Raw genomic sequence first — 18,667 nt, forward strand, 5'->3', positions numbered from 1 at the left:
TTCAACCCTGGTCCTCAGGACTGCCTGTGCTGCATGTTTTAAATGTGTCTCTGCTCCACCACACCTGAATCAAATGATTGCATGATATACTCGCAGCCTGCAGAGGCCTGGTAATCACCTCCTTATTTAGGTCAGCGAATAACCTAAAACATGCAGGACAGGATGAAGACCCCAGGTTTAGATAAATGCTTGTTCATCTGTTAGAATGGCCTAGTCAAAGTCCAGACCTGAATCAACTTGTAAATCACGTAAAAAGTGTTTCAAATCCATCTTACTGAATGACAGAGAACGGAAACAGCAAAAAAGAAAAAAAAGTAGGGGCTTCTGTTTGGTAATTCACTAACTTACTTCAATTTTAAACACTAAAATGCACTGTGTATTAGGGCTGGACGATAATTCAATAACAGTATGTATCGATCGATAGACGTAAATAGATGATATAAGGATAAAGGATCAATAAAAAGTTCAATAGAAGAACAGTTTTCCTTCCTTTTGCATTTAATAGGTAGGTTAATATTACAGTCATTAAATCCTTCCAACCAATCACAAACGCAGACCCAGGAAGCTCCGCCCCCTTCAAAGAGTTCAGAGAATTCAGTGTTTGTGAGTTCTTTATCTAAAAATAGGTCGCTACGCAACAGCATAAAATGTCCCTTGGACTTATTTAGTTTGGCCCCCGGCCGTTCAAGAATGGTAAGAAAAATCGAAAAGAACAGAAGCAGATGGACACTTTTCGTAACTTTTGAATGTTGAGTACTAAATAAACATTATTTTATTAACCGTGTTTTGTTTTTATATTTCATGTTAATATCATAGTAAGCAGATCTGCAGATGTCCAGCTACTGTTTACTCAAGAACACCATTTACTCACCCATTTTTTTAACTTGCTAAAGTACAGCAAATGTCTTCAGAAAAGTTATTTTATTTGTCGTTGGGAACAGACTAAAAACATTTTCTCGACCAATAAAATAGAAGACATTCTGCCCAAAAAGTTAGGAAACTATACTCTATTCTCTTATTGAGAAAAACGTTGGTGACCCTATTTTGGATCTACAATAATTTGATCTTTTCTACTTTGTTACAATAAAATATTACATATTTAGTTTATCGCAGAGCAGATAAAAAGAAAATAATTGACAGTAAAACAATTCTTGCATTTTTTATTATGAAAAAAGAATGGCCCCCGAGTTCTCTCAACTTGGCAAGGTTGACCCACGGTGCAAAACGTTTGGACACCCCTGAAATATACAGTGTGTATACAGATGTACATATATAAACGTGGTTTATATATGTATATTTTCTCTAACTGTGCCACAGGACGCGAGAGGCTTTGAACTACTTGGCTCATGCGTATGAGACTAACGCCACCCTGCTGAGAAAGGGAGAGAAACGTGGTGTGGACAAGGCTCTCATCGCAGTTTACAGAAGAAAGTGCCTCACCGTGAGTAAAGCAACACTTGTAACCGGAGCTGATTCAGTCTTCAGCCTGAAACAGCAATTTAATTAAATGTTTCTATTTTAAATTGGTCTTAGCTTGCACTAAAATCATTGCAGAGACCCATCATAGCTCATCTGAAATGTTCTGACGTCCAGCCAGCTGTTGCTGAAGTATTGGTTGGGTTAGCTTCCCCGCGACAAAAATGTGTGCTTTATACACAAATTTGTGGTCTACTTGATTATAAACTGGTGTTATTATTATAATTATAATAAGTTCTTAGGAAGCAAATCAATTATTCGATTATATTTTTGTTGCTACAAACTTTACCTAAAAGTTTAACATGGCTCTAGTCCAAGTTCAATCGTTTAAGTTTCTTTGATGAGGGAAGGCAGATATATTACCAAGTAACCGTTCCTCTGCACACAGTTTGCAGACCCAGTCCCTGTTTTGGATTTTGAGAGCTAAAATAAACTTTTGCTTTCAATAAAATGTCACTTTTGTTGCGGAAATAAACGAGGAGGCTCTCTGCTAGCCTGAATCCTGAAACCTGGAAAACCAGAACATTTTCACTAACCTTTAACCTCATTATCCAATATGGCTGCCACGTGTAAACATGTTTAATTCACAGTTCTGCCAGTTTGAGTTTCATTCAGTGTTTTACACACGATTTACACACAGCAGAGTACTTCCTCAGGGAACATGTTTTATTTTTAGAATACATTAAAAAAATACACTGCTGTTAGCTTGCGTCGCTAACAGTGGCTAGCTTGTCATCGCTAGCTAGTCTCACACTGGTTGATATATTTTAAACTGGCCCGTCACTCAGTTTGGTGAGATGTTTTCCGAGATTTGTAAGGTCAATAAATGATTGTCTGCTTCAGTTTAATTTAGCAGGTCCCAAAATACTATAGTTTCTGTTTGAATCAATCATCTTTTTTGCTCGAAAAAGTATTTTTTTTGGCTGCTTGTGGCCGTGGTCTCCTAGCGCCGTCACTTTAAGTAATCTCAGTATGATTTCAGATGTTCTGTTTCTGGCCTCAGAGGTTTGTTAGAGAACAACCAGCATCATGAAGACAAAGGAACCCAGCAGACGGGTCAGGGAGAAAGTTCTGGTCCATTTTAGTTAGGATTAGGTTCTACAACAACATTCCAGCTTTGAACATGTCCCAGAGCTCTGTTCAGTCCATAATCTGGACCTCCTGCAGACCTACCAGATCATGGACGTCCACCTGGCCTGACAGGCTGGACCAGGAGAGCATTGATCAGAGAAGCAGGAGGACCATGGTGGCTTTGGAGGAGCTGCAGAGATCCACAGCCCAGGAGGGAGGAAGACGTTTACTTGGCTCTCCACAAAGAGAGTGGCAAGAACAAAGTAATTGTTGAATGGAAGCCATCAGAAGTCATGTTGGCAGTTCTGACACCGCTGTGCAAAGCATTCATCCACCAGTCTAATGGGTTTTGGCTCAAGCTTCATATAATCGCCGTCTACAACGCTTCAGAAGAATTAGGTTACACGGTGCTATAAAACTATGTCTGTGAGAGGATTTAAACTCGACAATAAGATCAGATGTTGTGACTAAACGTTTGCTGTTCTCATCCACCAAACAGGCGCTGAATGAGAGCGCTTCCCGCCTGTTCTGCAGCGGAGAAGACGCCAAGGTGGAGGAGGGTCTCTCCATCATGGACGAGGCTGTCATTCCCTGCCTTCACCTGATGAGCCGGGACACAGCTTTATCTCAGGAGGACCGGGATGCTATGGAGAACATCCGCAGCCACTGGTGCTGCTGCCTGGGCCAGGACATGGACGGTGAGTTACCAACATAAGGAGCTGCTGGGCCTCCTGCGCTTCTACTCAGCTGTTCGTGTAACTTTTATTTAGACTTAGACAACTTTATTCGTCATTTTGTATGCACAAAGTGAGTACAGAACGAAATTTCTGTAATGAATTGTAAAGGAAGAACCCAAATGTTAGCCGGACACAGAGCTGATGCTTAAAAAGGGGTTTATTAACAAAAAATCCAGGAGGCAAAAAGAGCTGGCTTCAGGCAAGCAATAGAACAAACTCCAAAAAACAGGCGAGCAGAAAACTGAACGGGCAAAACTGGCAGGCAGGCTAAACTACAACAGACAAGGGTGAAGTGCTCTTACCGAGTAGATTGCACAAGACGTCCTGGCAATAAACAGAAAACTAAGGTGGGCTTAAATAGGCGAACGGAACAGGAGAGCAGGGCGGGACTAATTAACCAAAACAGGTGGAGATGATAAAAGGAGCATACAGACTAATAGACAATAAACCTAAGGTAGAAAACCAGACAAAGACTAAACAGACAAATAAAAACTAAGACTAAAACAGGCTAAGCATAAATCCAATACAAAACAAGAAAACAGAAATAAATCCTAAGACAAGAAGTGGCTAAACTGAAAAACTAACCTGAACCACAACAGAACGTTACAATTTCGTTTGCATACAGCTTGAAAAATCACAGTAAATTGCAGTAAATTTCAGGTTACGGTGCAGCAGTGATTTATGTAAACAATTGAAATGTAAACAATGCAGGGGAAATAGACAGTGTGCGATTAACAGTGTACAGGTGAGTATTATTAAAACCGTGCAATATACGAATGTGGTACAGAATCCATTTTGTGGCTTTTTTATATTTAATTATTCATGCAAAGATAAAGAACTCAACGGCTAATTTTTACAGGTTTTTTTATCTGTTTTGTTTAGATTCACTGCAGGTAAAGTTGGGTGAGTTGCTACCCCGGGTCCTGGACGGTTCTACCGGCACGGTCGTACTGAAAGATCCTCCAAAAGTCCACTTCAACCAAGCCCACGACCTGTGCAGCCGCCTGGCTGCTGTCATGGAGTCCATTCACAACACCACCGTGGTAGCTGTGAAGTAAAGTCCTGATGGAAACCCACAAGAACGTCTGGGAACTGAACATCTTCAGCAGCAGCAGCAGCAGCTCAGCAGGCAGAGCGGTCTGAACTGAACGGACAGTAGGGTTGAGACCAGCGTGTGGTATCTAGTGTCTGCTGGCTAGCAATTGCACAAGTAGAAAATCTGATGTGACATATACGGCAATCACTCGTCGTGGTTAGATAGGAGAACATGCACAAATACACGTTCATCGACAATAAAAAAAAAAGAACTGAATCTGAAGTGGCTGAAGAAAATGATTCAGTCCCTTCAGTTTGCTTTCTCCCTGCTCACCTAACGAAGCGACCTCCATCCATCACACAAACACTAACAGTCCTTCAACCTTTTGCAGGCAAAACGAAAGATGCCCGAAAGGCCACCTAATTTCTCCTAAAGTGCCAACGTATGTTTAGTGACCAATATCACGTCGCGTCTGTATGTTTTACACTTGAATCTGTCGTACACACACAAAACTGATGCCGAGTGTAAACAGTGAAAGTCCAGTAATGGTGAGAAGAATCTGAGGCTTTTGCATTTCAGGACATCATAAAACAAAATGATTGGGCCTTTATGATTCAAATTTAACTCCAACTGATTCCAGGTTCAATATTTTCTAAACAAAGATGGAAACAAAATGGAAAAGCTGCGTGGCAATCACCCGACTGACCGGTCAGCTCTGTAAAAGCAGGAGTTACCTGGTCTGGAGCAGCAGGTGTGTCTAAACGCGACGGCAAAAAGGAAACATGTCAGCAACCGTTGCCGTCCATCAACCTCGGTAGGGCCGTAAGACCTTAATTCAAAGCTAGTTTCCCAATAGAGGATCCATCCATTTTCTAAACCGCTTTATCCCTCATGGGGTCGCGGCCAATAGAGGATGTTGCTATTAAAATGAGAAAAACACTGAACAAGTATGGCTTGTTCCGAAGGACTACAGGGAGAAGGTATTTGGCAGCGTGCAGGGGACACATTTCATTTCAATGTGCAAAGTTGCAATGACAAACACAGATTATTACCACTATATTATTTTAAAAAACATCAATGACCTTAGCCCACAAAGTCGTTGTTGGAACGGCTCCCATCTGAGCCCTATATCCCATTGCTGAGGCTTAAGCCACAACTCAGAGATGAGGGGATTGTCAGCTAGCAGCGCCTCCAGCAGGACAATCCAGGCTCTTTTCATGATGACCATGATCATGGGATGACCTGCTGCGCTCCACCAGAACACGGGAGTCTGTGTGTCTTCAGGAAAGTCCTACCCTGTACTTCCCTACCCACTCTACTGCAAGTCCCTCTATGCCTGTGCTCTTTTTCCACTCTCTGTCACCTCTGACTAGTGGCCTTCCCTTTAAGCGGCTTATTGGTAGCTTTGATGTTAAATGCATTTTACGTCCTAATTTGTAATGTTCACAATTCACAGAAATGTTTCGCTGTGTACGAAGACGTTTAAACTGTCAGGCTGTTCTGCAGGAAACTGCTTAAATTTGTGATGCTGAGCCTGCTCACTGCACAGTGAAGCTGTTTAGGCTTAAAAACACACTTTGTTCTGCACAGTAAAAAAAATGCTGGGGTTTTTTTTGGTACATGTTTTATATCATCTCTAAAACAGAAATTAGGATTGACAGAAAGTTATAGATTAAGGGAAAGTTAGGGACGGCACTAGAGTGACTAATGAAATGTGAAAGGTTATGAGTGTGAGCGATGAGCCCTCTAAGACGGGGGGGGGCTTTGGGTCGGCTTTGTGCCTTGAATTCAACTCAGCCTCAAAATACTGAAATCTCTGATTCCAGGTCCTAGCGGAGGACTACGAAGCTACTCATCAAACTGATTTCACAGACATTTCACTTGTACTTTATGATGATACTCAATAAATGTTTGAAATAATCTCTGTAGTGAATGTGATTTCTGTCTTTTTTGAAAGTTTGGCTGATGTATGCGGCCTCTGAAGGCGTAGTCGTGGGGTGGAGGGGTTTAGGAACGTCAGGGTTGATGCGGTTCTGTTGTCTTCTTCAAGCCGTGACATCCAGTGTGCACTGGAGCGTCTCTCTGCAGTAATGCCGGCACTGCTCCATACTGTTGCTGTAACGAAAGAGCCAAAGCCAAAAGGAAAAGCTCTCGATTTATCTGTCCGTCTACGTTGCTGCCTTCACCTATGGTCATGAGGTCTGGATCAAGACCAAAATAATTAAATACAAGTGGTCAAGCTCAAAGTAGAGCCACTGCTTTTCATATATGTATAATATTTAGCATAATATTTGTGCACATAAGGTCAATATTACCTAGCCTTGCAAAAATATTCGTACTCCTTTTTATACTGTAGACCAACACATGGTTGTGCATAATTGTGGATGAAACGGGGAAAATCATCTGTGAATGTTCCATTTCTTGCGTATAAAAATCTAAAAAGTGTGGCGTCCATTTATATTCAGACCCTCTGAGTCGACGCTTTGTCGAGTCCCCCTTCGCCGCAGTTACAGCTGCAGCTATTTTGTGGTTTGTCTCTTCTGATTTGCATATAAATAGACGGAAATTACTGGCCATCTTTCTTTGCCAAAAAGCTCAAGCTCAGTCATGCAGGTGGGAGAGTGGGCGTGTGTGTGAACCAGATTTTCAAGTCTTTAATGCTACAGATTCTGAATTAGATTTAGATCTGAGCTTTGACTAGGCCATTCCAACATGTGGATAGACGTTTATCTAAACCACTCCACTGTCCTGCTGGAAGCTGAACCTGCACCCTGGTCTCATGTCTCCTGCAGCCTGTAGACGTTTTGTTCCAGGATTGTCCTGGATGTCCTGGGGGGCATTCAGAACAAATGTCTGAGCTACCTCAGCTGTCTCCTCTCGATGTGGAGGAGCAGCGCCTCGACTCTGAGTCCCTCCTGGGCAGTCGAGCTCCTCACCCTACCTCTGGACATCCTGCGGAGGAAGCTCATTTCAGCCGCTTGTATCCAGGATCTCGTTCTTTCGGTTATTATCTAAATTTCATGATTATAAATGAAGGTCGGAACATAGGCCGATCGTGATAGGACACGTGGGGAAAAAAAACTCTGTGACCAAGGTTGCCCTGCAGAACCGCCCCTATCTCTAGAACGAGCCTGGAGATATTTTCTCTGCAGCTCGACAACTCTGAGTGGATTTGGGAAATCCAGAGGTTAACTCTTCTAGGAAAGAAACAACTGAGTTACTTCCTCAAAAAGGACTAATGCTGTGTTCCCTTTTCCTCGGACGTCGGAAATAGGAGCTGGGAATATCGTAACACCCGAGTCAACAACGTTCCAGTTAATATAGTTAATAGTAGTCAGGATTCTAAAATAAAAAACAAAAAAATAAAAGGTCAGAATGCAAATATTTTCTTCTTCTTTGTGCACAATTGCCTCCAAAATAAGGTAATCTTTAAGTTCTTGAACTTCTATCTACTCCTTTTGAGCACTACTAACATCTCTTAACATCTCAATGTAAATCTTGCTTGTATTGTTGCTCAGAAATTGAAAATAATATGCCGACGGCCAGGAAAGCTGTTGTTTTATTTGCATTACCATATGATTGTTGTTAAAAGCTCTACTTTCCACTACTCTACTGCAAACACCCCTTTTAATTTGAGTTGAGATTTGCAGCAGCTACTTGTTACACTTGTTACACTTACAACAGTGTAACGCTACCTGGAGAAAACTCACAGGGAGAACGTGTAAACTCCATTCAAAATCCAAATCAAAACCTTCATGCTGCAAGGCAATAGTGCTACCAACTGTTCCACAGCGTAGCACATTATAACAATTATTATAATTTATTGTTTAAATAATCCTAAAGTAACCTAAACTATTTTATCTAACTGGAACAATTAACTACTTTGATTCGCAGATGGGGTCTGTTTTTTAATTAATAATTACAAAATTATTTCATTTCTTTTTATTAAAATAATTTATTTGTATTTTTACACAAATAAATGTTTCCATTTAAAAAGGAGTCGACCTTTAGTGTTTCTTTTATTTGGAAAACCCTGTTTCCAAGCAGACTTGTGTTGGTTTCCAACGGGAACCTGCCACTCACAATATGGCGGAGGCGCTGACGTACCATTTTTTTTTTCGGACCAACTGAGCCAATGAGGCGTCTGCTTATACGTCACGCGTCCTTTGCGAGTACCGTGCGTGCTTTTATTTTGAAAACCACACACCTAACCGGAAACCGTGACTTTTAAAGCTTTTCTTCTCTGCTCAGTCCCACCCGATACCACCGAACCATAGCGACCGGGTCCCAGGTGGAGGGAAGTCCGTATTTTCGCTCTGGGTCCAGACGGTAAAGTGGCGGAACCGGGTTTTACCGCAGAGGAAGAAGAAAAACAAGCCGTTGGTGCCTGCAGCAGAAAAAGCAGGAACACGTTTAATCAGCGGTACTCAAACCGGGTCGAACCCACGGGAGCGTTTACTTTCAGCTTACGTCTGAGATTCCTCTGCCACCTTGGAGAACAGGTGAGACGAATAAACGTCATTTAATATTTTTTTCCCCCTTTAAAATAGTTAAATTTGCTGTTTTGAAACTGTTGTTTTGTTAGCTTTATTAGCTAGCAAGAGGAGTCTTCTTGCGTTGCCAGGAAACTTGCTGAGAACTTTTAGACGTTTAACTCTTAAATTCATGCTGCGGAATCTTTTCATTTTACCTCCTTTCCGCTTTTCCTCCTTCGCTTTTCTCGTTAAACCCGTTTAGCTTCAGGACTTTGGGCGAACTTAAGTCTAGAAAGCGTGTAAATGTATCCTGCGGACCTCCACCGGGGTTCTAAATATACATGGAGGCGTAAAGGTGCTGATATCTGCCGAACACGCAGCGAGGCTCGTTTGGCCTGATGGACGGATTTGATTTACTTCTATAATTATAATTATACAAATAAATCCCTCTGCAAATTTTCCTGTTTGATTGTTTTACCATAGCTGAAGATATGGGGTTTTCATGCAATGTTAATCTTCCATTTTTTTTTATAAATATACTGTAAACATTTATAGAATTTGTTTTCTAAACTGAACAGACTATGTTTGCTAAAACTGCCATTTAAGGGGTGAAAACAATCCAAAGGCTCATCAATATTTCTTCTTCGAGGTGAGATTTGTGTGGGCCAAAGTTCCTAAAATGGAGCCTTTATTTGACAAACTGCTTTGTACAAGGAATAAAAACTGATTTCATGCAGTTTGCACATACAGCCATATTCCTAAAAGGCTCGTTGTCAGATTAAAAGCACATTTTTGAAAGAAAAACGGAAAGAAAAACGATTGGGGAAAAAACTTTCAAGACCATATTAAACAAAGTTTTCATTAAGCCCCCATTTCTAAATGAAAAATGTTGTCTTTTGATTGGTCTGGTGTCTTTTGATCAAGTTTACTCGAGAGGATGCCAATGACAACAAGCTACCTTTTCTCGACTGTTTGGGGAATTTGGAAGGAGATGGAAACCTCAACATTGAAGTGTATAGGAAACCCACCCACACAGACCAATATCTTCTTTTTGACTCACACCACCCACTGGAGCACAAACTTTCCGTCATCAGAACCTTACAACACCGGGCCGAGCATGTCCCGACTAAACCAGAAGGGAAGCACAAGGAACAGAAACACATCAGAGATGCCCTCCAAACCTGTGGGTACCCTAACTGGGCTTTTGTCAAATCAGCAAGAAAATCCAAAAGACCCGCTGCAGAACATAATGGTGAGAAGAATAAACGCAAAAACATCGTCATCCCATATGTTGCTGGAGTCTCTGAAAAACTCAAGAGGATTTTCTCCAAACATAAAATCCCAGAACATTTCAAACCAAACAGGACCCTCAGACAGAGGCTGGTGCATCCCAAGGACAAAACCCCCAAACCTAAGATGAGCGGAGTGGTGTATGCAGTTCAGTCAGTGAGGAATGTTCTGATCTTTATATTGGAGAAACCAAACAACCTCTCCACAGACGCATGGCTCAACACAGGAGAGCTACCTCCTCAGGTCAAAACTCTGCTGTCCACCTACACCTAAAGGACAAAGGACACTCTTTTGAGGACCAAAATGTTCACATTTTGGACAAAGAAGACAGATGGTTTGAAAGGGGAGTGAAGGAAGCCATCTACGTCAAGAGAGAAAAACAACCTTAAACAGAGGAGGAGGCCTTAGGTTCCAACTCTCAAAAACTTACAACACAGCTATAGGATTAATTCCAGCCAATCGTCAACTTAACTCTCATCCTCATTCAGGTGATTAAAACATTTTTCCTTTAAGCCAGGCCCATAACGACCCTAACGACTCCTCGTTACAGAGGAGTGGACCAGTTTGGGTCCAATCTGCTGGCTTAATGGCTTTAACGACCGCCCATTACTAAGGGGCGGACCTGTTTCGATTGAATTTGCATGTTATCTAAGCCATTACAAGGCCTTTGTTTGGTAATGGTATAAAGCTTGTTACTCATCATTACTCCAGACTTTTTGAATTGAGAAAGCTTCCGGGAGAGGAAGCGAAACGTCTTCAACTACGGAAAACAAGTCCATTTGCTTTGTTTTTTACCTTTTTTTTGGAAAGTCTGGTGCAATATTCTAATCTAAAATGCTGTGTTTTTATCAGCTGTGTGTGTTTATTTTTTTATATATATATATATATATATATATATATATATATATATATATATATATATCACAGAAATAAAGGCTGAAAAACCTCCTCAGTCTGTGTTTCACTTACTGAAATAAACAAACTTTTCAACAATACTCTAATTTAAGGGTAACAGGCGCAGCCCACAGTAAAGACGTCCCCCTCTATCTTTAATGGTTAGTTTTTCCACTTGATTAAGACATAAACGACAGCGTGACTGAATATTCACAGTAAAATATTACAGTAGAATCTGGTTAAAGTCTTACCCTGAATTTCTCATCTCATTAACACAAAAGTTTTCTTCTTTTCTCTTCCATCCGTTCTGACTCTTCTGAAGAGTTTCTCTATACTTTCGTCTAAAAGGCTAAATCTAAAAGGAGTCAGAGGTCTTGTGGCGCACCTCACACCGTAAACATGGCGCCAGTCTGGAAAGGCGGCTGGTGGAGCCTGATTTCAAAGAAAAGACTAACGAGCGGCGGAAACGGGGTAGAACCTGCCGGAGAACCACGGATGTGGGGCTTCAGCTCTTAGAGCAGCCGCTTGTTGACGGTTTAAATCCAGCTCATTCAGGACTTAATAAAGATCATCATTAAAACATCGCTCAGCCGCCACCTGGACTGCTATGGTTACAGAAAAGCACTGCTGCATTGTGGGTAAAGAGTGACGCATCGTAAGCCCCCTCGCTGTGATTGGCCCGCTGCTTTTTTGATTGAAGCCTGTCTAGACCGACGAGGCGTGAATTAAACAAACGGCCTAAAGCTGCTCTGGACGTTCAGGGAAATCTGAGCGTTGACCAATCAGAGAGAAAAGACTCCGTGCTGTCGTCTGCGGTCAGCCGAGCTGCCGCCACAGACACCGTGAAGGACCTCGCCTGGAGGAGGACCAGCGAGGAAGTCTGGACCTCTGGCGATTAGGGCTGGGCGATAAATCGATTTAATCGATTAATTCGAATTTACAATTCTTTAAGATTTCATTTTTGGAAAATCTGGATTTTATTTTGCCAATACACTCATTGGGTTTCCATGAAGAGAACAGCATGTGATGCTGAATATATGTTTAGGCAAATGTATTGTCAAAATATTGTTAAGTAGAAACTTTTTTTTACCATAATACGAGGTACTTCATTTACTTTTTTTTAACTTAGTTTGAAGTTCACAAGTGCAGTGAAGCCTGTTCTTAGCTCAATGTGTAATACCACTAGCAGCAAATGTTTTGTTATATTTTCATTGTTTATAATATCACGGCTGCCATCTTGTTTTACATGTTTCACAGCTTGTTTTTAGTTGCACTTTGAATTCAGGTCGACTCCCTGACGAAATGCTTGACATAAAAAGCAAGGTTTTAAAATAATTTCTTTTTATGAAACAAAAAGGAGGAAAAAATCGATTCATAGGATTTGGTATGATAAAATCGGAGATTTATTTTTTTAATCCATATCGCCCAGCCCTACTGCCGATTTATCAGAACTTTTACTTCGGTAAATATTTCCCCGCATCTGAGGAACAGAGCAGACGGGCTCCTCTGTGACGCTCCAACGTCAGAGCTGAGGCGCCGGAGAGTCTGAACGTAGCATACGTTTTCATTTCCATTTGAAAAAGCTGAAGCTTAGGTGCCTTGCTCCGAGGCATGTTGACGTGTGGCCGGAGGAATCTGGAATCTAACCCACAACTTCTGGAGTGCAAGACGACGACGACTCCTCCCGCTGGTCTGCTTGACTGAACCTCTTGTTGACTTCCTGTTTCCTGCTGCTGCGTTCCCATGATGCTCCTCTGGGATCCAGCCCGCAGCTCAGCGATGGACTGTGGGAACGTCTGAGCGTCTGTGGGAGCAGGAGACGGACAGGAGAAGACGGAGGGTCAGAAATAGCTGCTGCCGTTGTTTGGAGCGTGGGATAAACGCTGCCGTCGTCGCAGCAGAGAGATAATCTGGTTTTATTACTTGTTTTAGAGTTTATATAATCATCATTTTTACCAGAAACGTTCAGGAATGTCACCACAGCATTAAGTAACGGTCAGTCTAGGATTGATGTCCAACTCAATTAAAAGCTTTTCTCTTGAATAATGATATTCTGATTAGTAAAGACAGTTAAATTTATTGTTTTAAATAGTTTTAAATGTTTACAAACATCTTTATCTACTGGCCATTTTTGCTGCTTGTGTTTTTAATGCAGAGAAAAGTCTAAATTAAATTGGCAGTCCTGCCACCACCATAGCTGACAGCAGGGCGGCGTGTTCTCGCTGATTTGCTGCTAGTCGTTCACCACAGACTGCACAGACTTCCATTTCTTACTACAGAAATGTACGACTGGAACACCACGTTATTCAGAAAAACAACAATAAGTATTTAACAATAGAGGCTATATTTGGAGAGAGTGCTTATATGAACAGATTCTCCCTCCTGAGCCGTGCAGCTCTGCAGCTCCTCCAGAGTTCCCATGGGTCTGTTGGCAGCTTCTCTAAATCAAGGGTGTCCAGTTTGTGCGTCCCACAGCTGCAGTTCAAGACTTCTTTGGCCGACCAGCAGGGATCATTTTTATTTTTAACGAGAGCAAAATTATCAGGCAAACTAAAATCTTCCTGCAATTGAAAATGTTAGGTATGACACAAAGTATTCATCTTTTAATTACTACAGCTTTTGCGTTCTATATATTTTCAGAGCAAAAAGGACCCCATCTTAAAATAAAGCTTTTGGTGGGGCACAAAATGTGCCTTTAACTCGTTTACTAGCTAAATACAGCAAGTGTTTCCAAAGAGACAGTGACCCAAATCCTGTCTTTGAGGCTGAGATTAAATAAAAATGTATTTTATTTATTGACTGAGACGTTCGTCCAGTTAGACTTAGACATCTTTATTTGTCATTTTGTATGTACAGAGTGCATACAGCTTGTAATGAAAAGTAAACAATTGAAATGTAAACAATGCAGGAGAAAAGGACAATGAAAACCATTTGTATGTGCAAAAATGATGGTGCAAAACAATTTGTACACTGGATGATCAGTTTTTAATAAGCTTTTAATTCTGGACCTACAATGATTTATGTGTCTTTTTCCTACAGAAAATCTGACTTATTAGTTTAATAAAAAATATTGCATGATGAAATTTTGTGGAACAAGTAAAAATCCCAACACAGTTTTTTGGCTAATTCCATTTTTTTTTTTTTTTTTTTTTTTTTTTTTTTTTTTTTTTTTTTTGGCCCTCAAATACTGTAGACTTGAAAATTTTGCCTCAGACTGCTAATTTATTTTTAAGGGAACGTTTTAGGAATCATGGCCTGTTCAGGTCAAAGCTAAGCTAAAAAAAAAGGGCTACTCCGTACAGCGTACCAAATGTGCTCCGCCTCGGTTATGTGCAAAAATTATGGTGCAAAACAATTTGCACACTGGATGATCAGTTTTTAATAAGCTTTTAATTCTGGACCTACAATGATTTATGTGTCTTTTTCCTACAGAAAATCTGACTTATTAGTTTAATAAAAATATTGCATGATGAAATTTTTGTGGAACAAGTAAAAATCCCAACACAATTTTTGGGCTAATTAAATTTTTTTTTTTTTTATTTACTTTTTTTTTTGGCCCTCAAATACTTTAGACCTGAAAATTTTGGCCCACTTGACAAAAAGTTTGGACCCCCCTGGTCTAGGCGGACGTCTGGATCCTGGTAGCTTTTATTTCTTATTTCTTATTTGCACAGAACCTTTTTTATCAGCTGGACTTCTGGAGCTGTGTAGTTTTCTTGCCTGGTTTTAAAAAGTTTCCCCCAGATTAGATCCAAGTGGAACCAGAGCTTTAAGGTCTTCCTGTGGTCAGCTGATAACGGCGCCTAACGAGAACCGCTCTGATTGGTGCGTTGCCTCTCGTTATGCCGGCAGGCGCCATGAGCAGAGAGCTGAACCCGCCGATGGGGTCTCCCGTCCCCGGGGTCTCTGAGCGGCCCCCCGACAACGGCGGCATGGACTACAGGGACTGGGTCCGCCGCAGCTACCTGGAGCTGGTCAGCTCCAACCACCATTCGGCCCAGGCGCTGTCCTGGAGGAAGCTCTACCTGAGCCGGGCCAAGCTCAAGGCCTCCAGCCGGACGTCGGCGCTGCTGTCCGGCTTCGCTATGGTACGTCTGTGTGAGTTAAACGTTTAAAGCGTTCGCTTCTGCTTCACAGCCACAGAGCACGTTAGACCGCGCAGTGGTGGATGTCGGGTTAAAAATGTATTAAAAAAAGACTTTTATGTTGTAAACGTATTACTTTTGTTTAACACGCAGCAAAAAGGGAACTAAGGTAAATCTTATTTAAACGTGTGTATTTGTCCTCGATTACATCCTCCATCATTTCGCTAAAGCATCCCTCTCATCATTCATTCACAGAAAAAAAAAGAACTAAATGTCACATTTTCTTGAAACGAGTGAATTTGTCCTCGATTTCAAGCAGATAAATAAGATCTGCCAATGAAATAAGATTTTCACACTTAAAATAGGAACAACTCACCTTCGTCATCTTGTTTGTAGTGCAGTATATCTAATAATACTCATCCCATTGGCAGATAGTCTTATTTACCTGCTCCAATCACGGACAAATACACTAATTTCTAGAAGATTTTACTTACTTTTAGTTCTTTTTTTGCAGTGCAGTGGAGAGATATTGATCATTAAAGAAGTTGTGTGTCAAACAGGAAATGGTTTTAGGTTTCCTCTCCACGGCTTCCTTTCTGTCTGGTGCAGCGTTTTTGTCTAACCAGCGATGATTTCGACAGTCCCTTCATGTTCTGTTGCACACGAGGTTCACTAAACGGGCCTTTATTGTTAAAATGTGATATTTTCTGACACATCGTTATCTCTGCTGCTGCACGGCTCTTAGTTTTCTACAGGAAAAAGATAAAAAAAATCAGAATTTAAATCAAAGTGTGAAGCAGCAGCTCCAGTTTTACGCGTTGTTCTTTACGTTTGGAGCCGGTTCTGCGACACGGCGGCGTGTTTCCGTCCTCTGACGGCTCTAACGGCGTGTTGTGGCTCTCAGGTGGCCATGGTGGAGGTGGAGCTGGACAAGTACTCGTACTCCCGGGAGCTGCTGATCGCCTTCAGCGTGTGCACCACGGTGCTGGTGGCGGTGCACCTCTTCGCCCTGCTCATCAGCACCTGCATCCTGCCCAACGTGGAGGCCGTCAGCAACATCCACAACCTCAACTCGGTCAGCGAGTCGCCGCACGAGCGCATGCACCACTACATCGAGCTGGCCTGGGGCTTCTCCACGGCCCTGGGCATCGTGCTCTTCCTGGCCGAGGTGGTGCTCCTCTGCTGGGTCAAGTTCCTGCCCGTGGACGCGGGCGGCGCCAAGGGGACGGGCGTCTGCACCGCCGCCACCACCACCGCCGCTGCGTCGCCCGGCAACCAGACGCGGCCCACGAACGCGCCGGCCTCCAACAGCGGCTGGCAGGCGGCCATGGCCTCCACCATCATCATGGTCCCGGTCATCTTCATCTTCCTGGTCTTCACCGTGAAGTTCTACCGGTCGCTGGTGCGCCACAAGACGGAGCGCCACCACCAGGAGATCGAGGAGCTGCACAAGATAAAGGTGCAGCTGGACGGCCACGAGAGAAGCCTGCAGAGCGTGTGAGGGCGGCTGCAGCGGCTCCTCTACACGCCTCAGACTGCTAATTTATTCTGAAGGGAACGTTTTAGGAATCATGGCCTGTTCAGGTCAAAGCTAAGCTAAAAAAAAAAAAAGGGCTACTCCGTACAGCGTACCAAATGTGCTCCGCCTCGGTTTTATCCCGGGGTTTTTTTTTTTTTCATTCTGAGAGGAAACGGTTTCAGAGCTTTTCTTCTTGCTTCCACGCTCAGCCAAAGATGTTGACCGTCTGGTTTAGTCCGGACCGGGCGGCGCCGTCGCCCAGAACACGGATCCGAACGTTAACCACCACCTGCACCGCATGGAGCAGCTGTTACACTCGGTGGCACCAAAGCAACGTCTCTCAGTCTCCTCCAGAACCCGGAGGGTGTCGTCCGTCCCGGGTAGAAGACCAGAGTCAGACTCTGTGTCCATAAGCCATACGGCCAGAGTCCAGCGTCCTCTCAGTGATTCTCTCCTCAGAGTCCACAGCTGAACGAGGTGGACTGCTTTAACCCAGCGGTTCTGGTTCTGCTCACCTTGTTGGGTCGGTTACAGGCGCATCTCAGTGAGTTGGAAAAATGTGTTTAATAGTGAAATAAATTCAGAAAACCCCATGATTGAGTTCAGTTTCTCAGAATTACAGCATCACTGCTTCAGTACCGGCTCTGGGCTCCTGCGTGATTTACTGCATCAGCGTGGTTCTGGTGAGAGGTTCTGGAAGCCCAGGCTGCTGCGACGTCTGTTCTGGTGTCTCTCCTCTGAACAGGTTCCCTGTCCGTTCTCTGCTTGGTCCGGGTTAATCCTGTCAGATTAGGAGCATTTAACTAAAGGAACGCCGTAGTTGCAGCTCAGGTCCTCGTCCAGTGGGTCTCCCCCTTTTTCCTTCCACTTAACTTTCCTTAAAGGGCCGGCTACTTTAGCAGCGATCGTGCTGAACAAACAGAACCGTAACACTTCTTTTTTTTTTTTCTGTTCTGATGCAATATTTTAATTCTCAGAAACTAAATTGTGGGTTTTCATCCAGCTGCAGGCAGTAAATGTCTGAGTTTCAGTCTTAGGTTTGAAACACTGATGCTCATATTTTAACTTGTTGAGATGCGCCTTTATTTCTCGTCTCTGTCGCCGCGTTTGGAGCGGCTGAGTCTAAATTAAAAAAAAATGATGCATTTATTTGAAGTTGGGCTGCAACCGACTGACATCACTGTGTTTTTATAGTTTCACAGACAAAGTTACTGATTTTAATCCACTTTTGCTGCCTGTTGCTACAGAAATGAAGGTTCCTGCACATCATGCTGTTTAAAACGCCTTACAGAGGAATTGCCTCCGGTTCGTTGGATGTATTGTCTGTGTTTTTATTTTATTATTTTTTTTATGTACCAATCTGTCGTCACATTCCCAATGACACGACTGACCAAAGTGTCGCTCGCTTCGTGTTTTGTTTTTTGTTTTTTTCTCAAAAGAAACTCAAGTGCACTTTTTCATTTTCGTCCGTTCTTGTGATGTCATCGGTGACCTAGTCTCGTCGTTTCTCGTCTCTCGCAGGTCACAGTCTGAAATGTTACCGCTGAATAAAACAAAGATCTGTGTTTTCTTTGTCTTGTGTGACGACTTTGTCCGTTTATTCAGAGGCAGGTCCACACGGACGCCCTCCTGTAGAAACAAAGCATGTGAATGTAAACCGATACCCGTGGAAAAGCAGCAGAAGAAGAACCGCAGCGTTATGGTTAGAGTGCAGTCTTAATTTATATAAACATATAGGCCGTAAAACAAGCTGGTGGACAAGATCTTTGGCTTTTCTCATCTTCATGTATTACTCAACCAAAGGAAAGCAAACCGTCTCCATGAGGCCTTTTCATCTGTCGTTTGAAGTTTCTCATTAGTGTGAACTTTTTGAGTTGACAGCGAGGTGGATGGAGCTGCAAAATAACTGAGCGTAGTGTGTGAGAAGAAGACCTGTAACCGTTTATTACAGGTACACCCTGCAGAGAGCGTACCTGAGCGAGGATCTGGTGTTTTCATGCAGGGAAATGAAATCAGCGTAGAGCTTCTTGGTCCTGCTGTGGATTATGACGCGACTTTACGTCTCATGCAGCTTGTAGAAAGGA

The 18,667-nt window shown here is 42.6% G+C and overlaps 2 protein-coding genes across 4 annotated transcripts in view; both read left to right on the top strand.

Moving 5' to 3' along the window:
• Positions 1-5,073, top strand: part of usp28 (ubiquitin specific peptidase 28) — a 35,168-nt gene extending 30,095 nt beyond the window's left edge. For all 3 annotated transcript variants that reach the window (XM_021318555.2, XM_036142740.1, XM_036142741.1), the window contains exons 24-26: positions 1,318-1,441; positions 3,047-3,245; positions 4,167-5,073. In XM_021318555.2, coding sequence (XP_021174230.2) covers positions 1,318-1,441; positions 3,047-3,245; positions 4,167-4,342 — 499 coding nt within the window. In that variant the 3' untranslated portion in view covers positions 4,343-5,073. The remainder of the gene's footprint in view (positions 1-1,317; positions 1,442-3,046; positions 3,246-4,166) is intronic.
• A 3,468-nt stretch (positions 5,074-8,541) lies between these two features.
• orai2 (ORAI calcium release-activated calcium modulator 2) lies at positions 8,542-18,012 on the top strand. Its single transcript, XM_012866627.3, has 3 exons — positions 8,542-8,822; positions 14,832-15,067; positions 15,969-18,012. Exons 2-3 carry the CDS (start codon positions 14,837-14,839, stop codon positions 16,563-16,565), a joined length of 828 nt encoding a protein of 275 aa, XP_012722081.2. The 5' UTR covers positions 8,542-8,822; positions 14,832-14,836; the 3' UTR covers positions 16,566-18,012.
• The last annotated feature ends 655 nt before the right edge of the window (positions 18,013-18,667 follow it).

This window comes from Fundulus heteroclitus, chromosome 11, assembly GCF_011125445.2.
Source record: "Fundulus heteroclitus isolate FHET01 chromosome 11, MU-UCD_Fhet_4.1, whole genome shotgun sequence".
Classification (NCBI taxonomy): Eukaryota; Metazoa; Chordata; class Actinopteri; order Cyprinodontiformes; family Fundulidae; genus Fundulus; species Fundulus heteroclitus.

Bases quoted from the DNA above. Each gene is read 5' to 3' on its own strand.
- orai2 (XM_012866627.3), top strand. From the start codon at position 14,837: ATGAGCAGAGAGCTGAACCCGCCGATGGGGTCTCCCGTCCCCGGGGTC. The intron at 15,068-15,968 runs GTACGTCTGTGT...TGTGGCTCTCAG, and splicing joins TGCTGTCCGGCTTCGCTATG to GTGGCCATGGTGGAGGTGGA.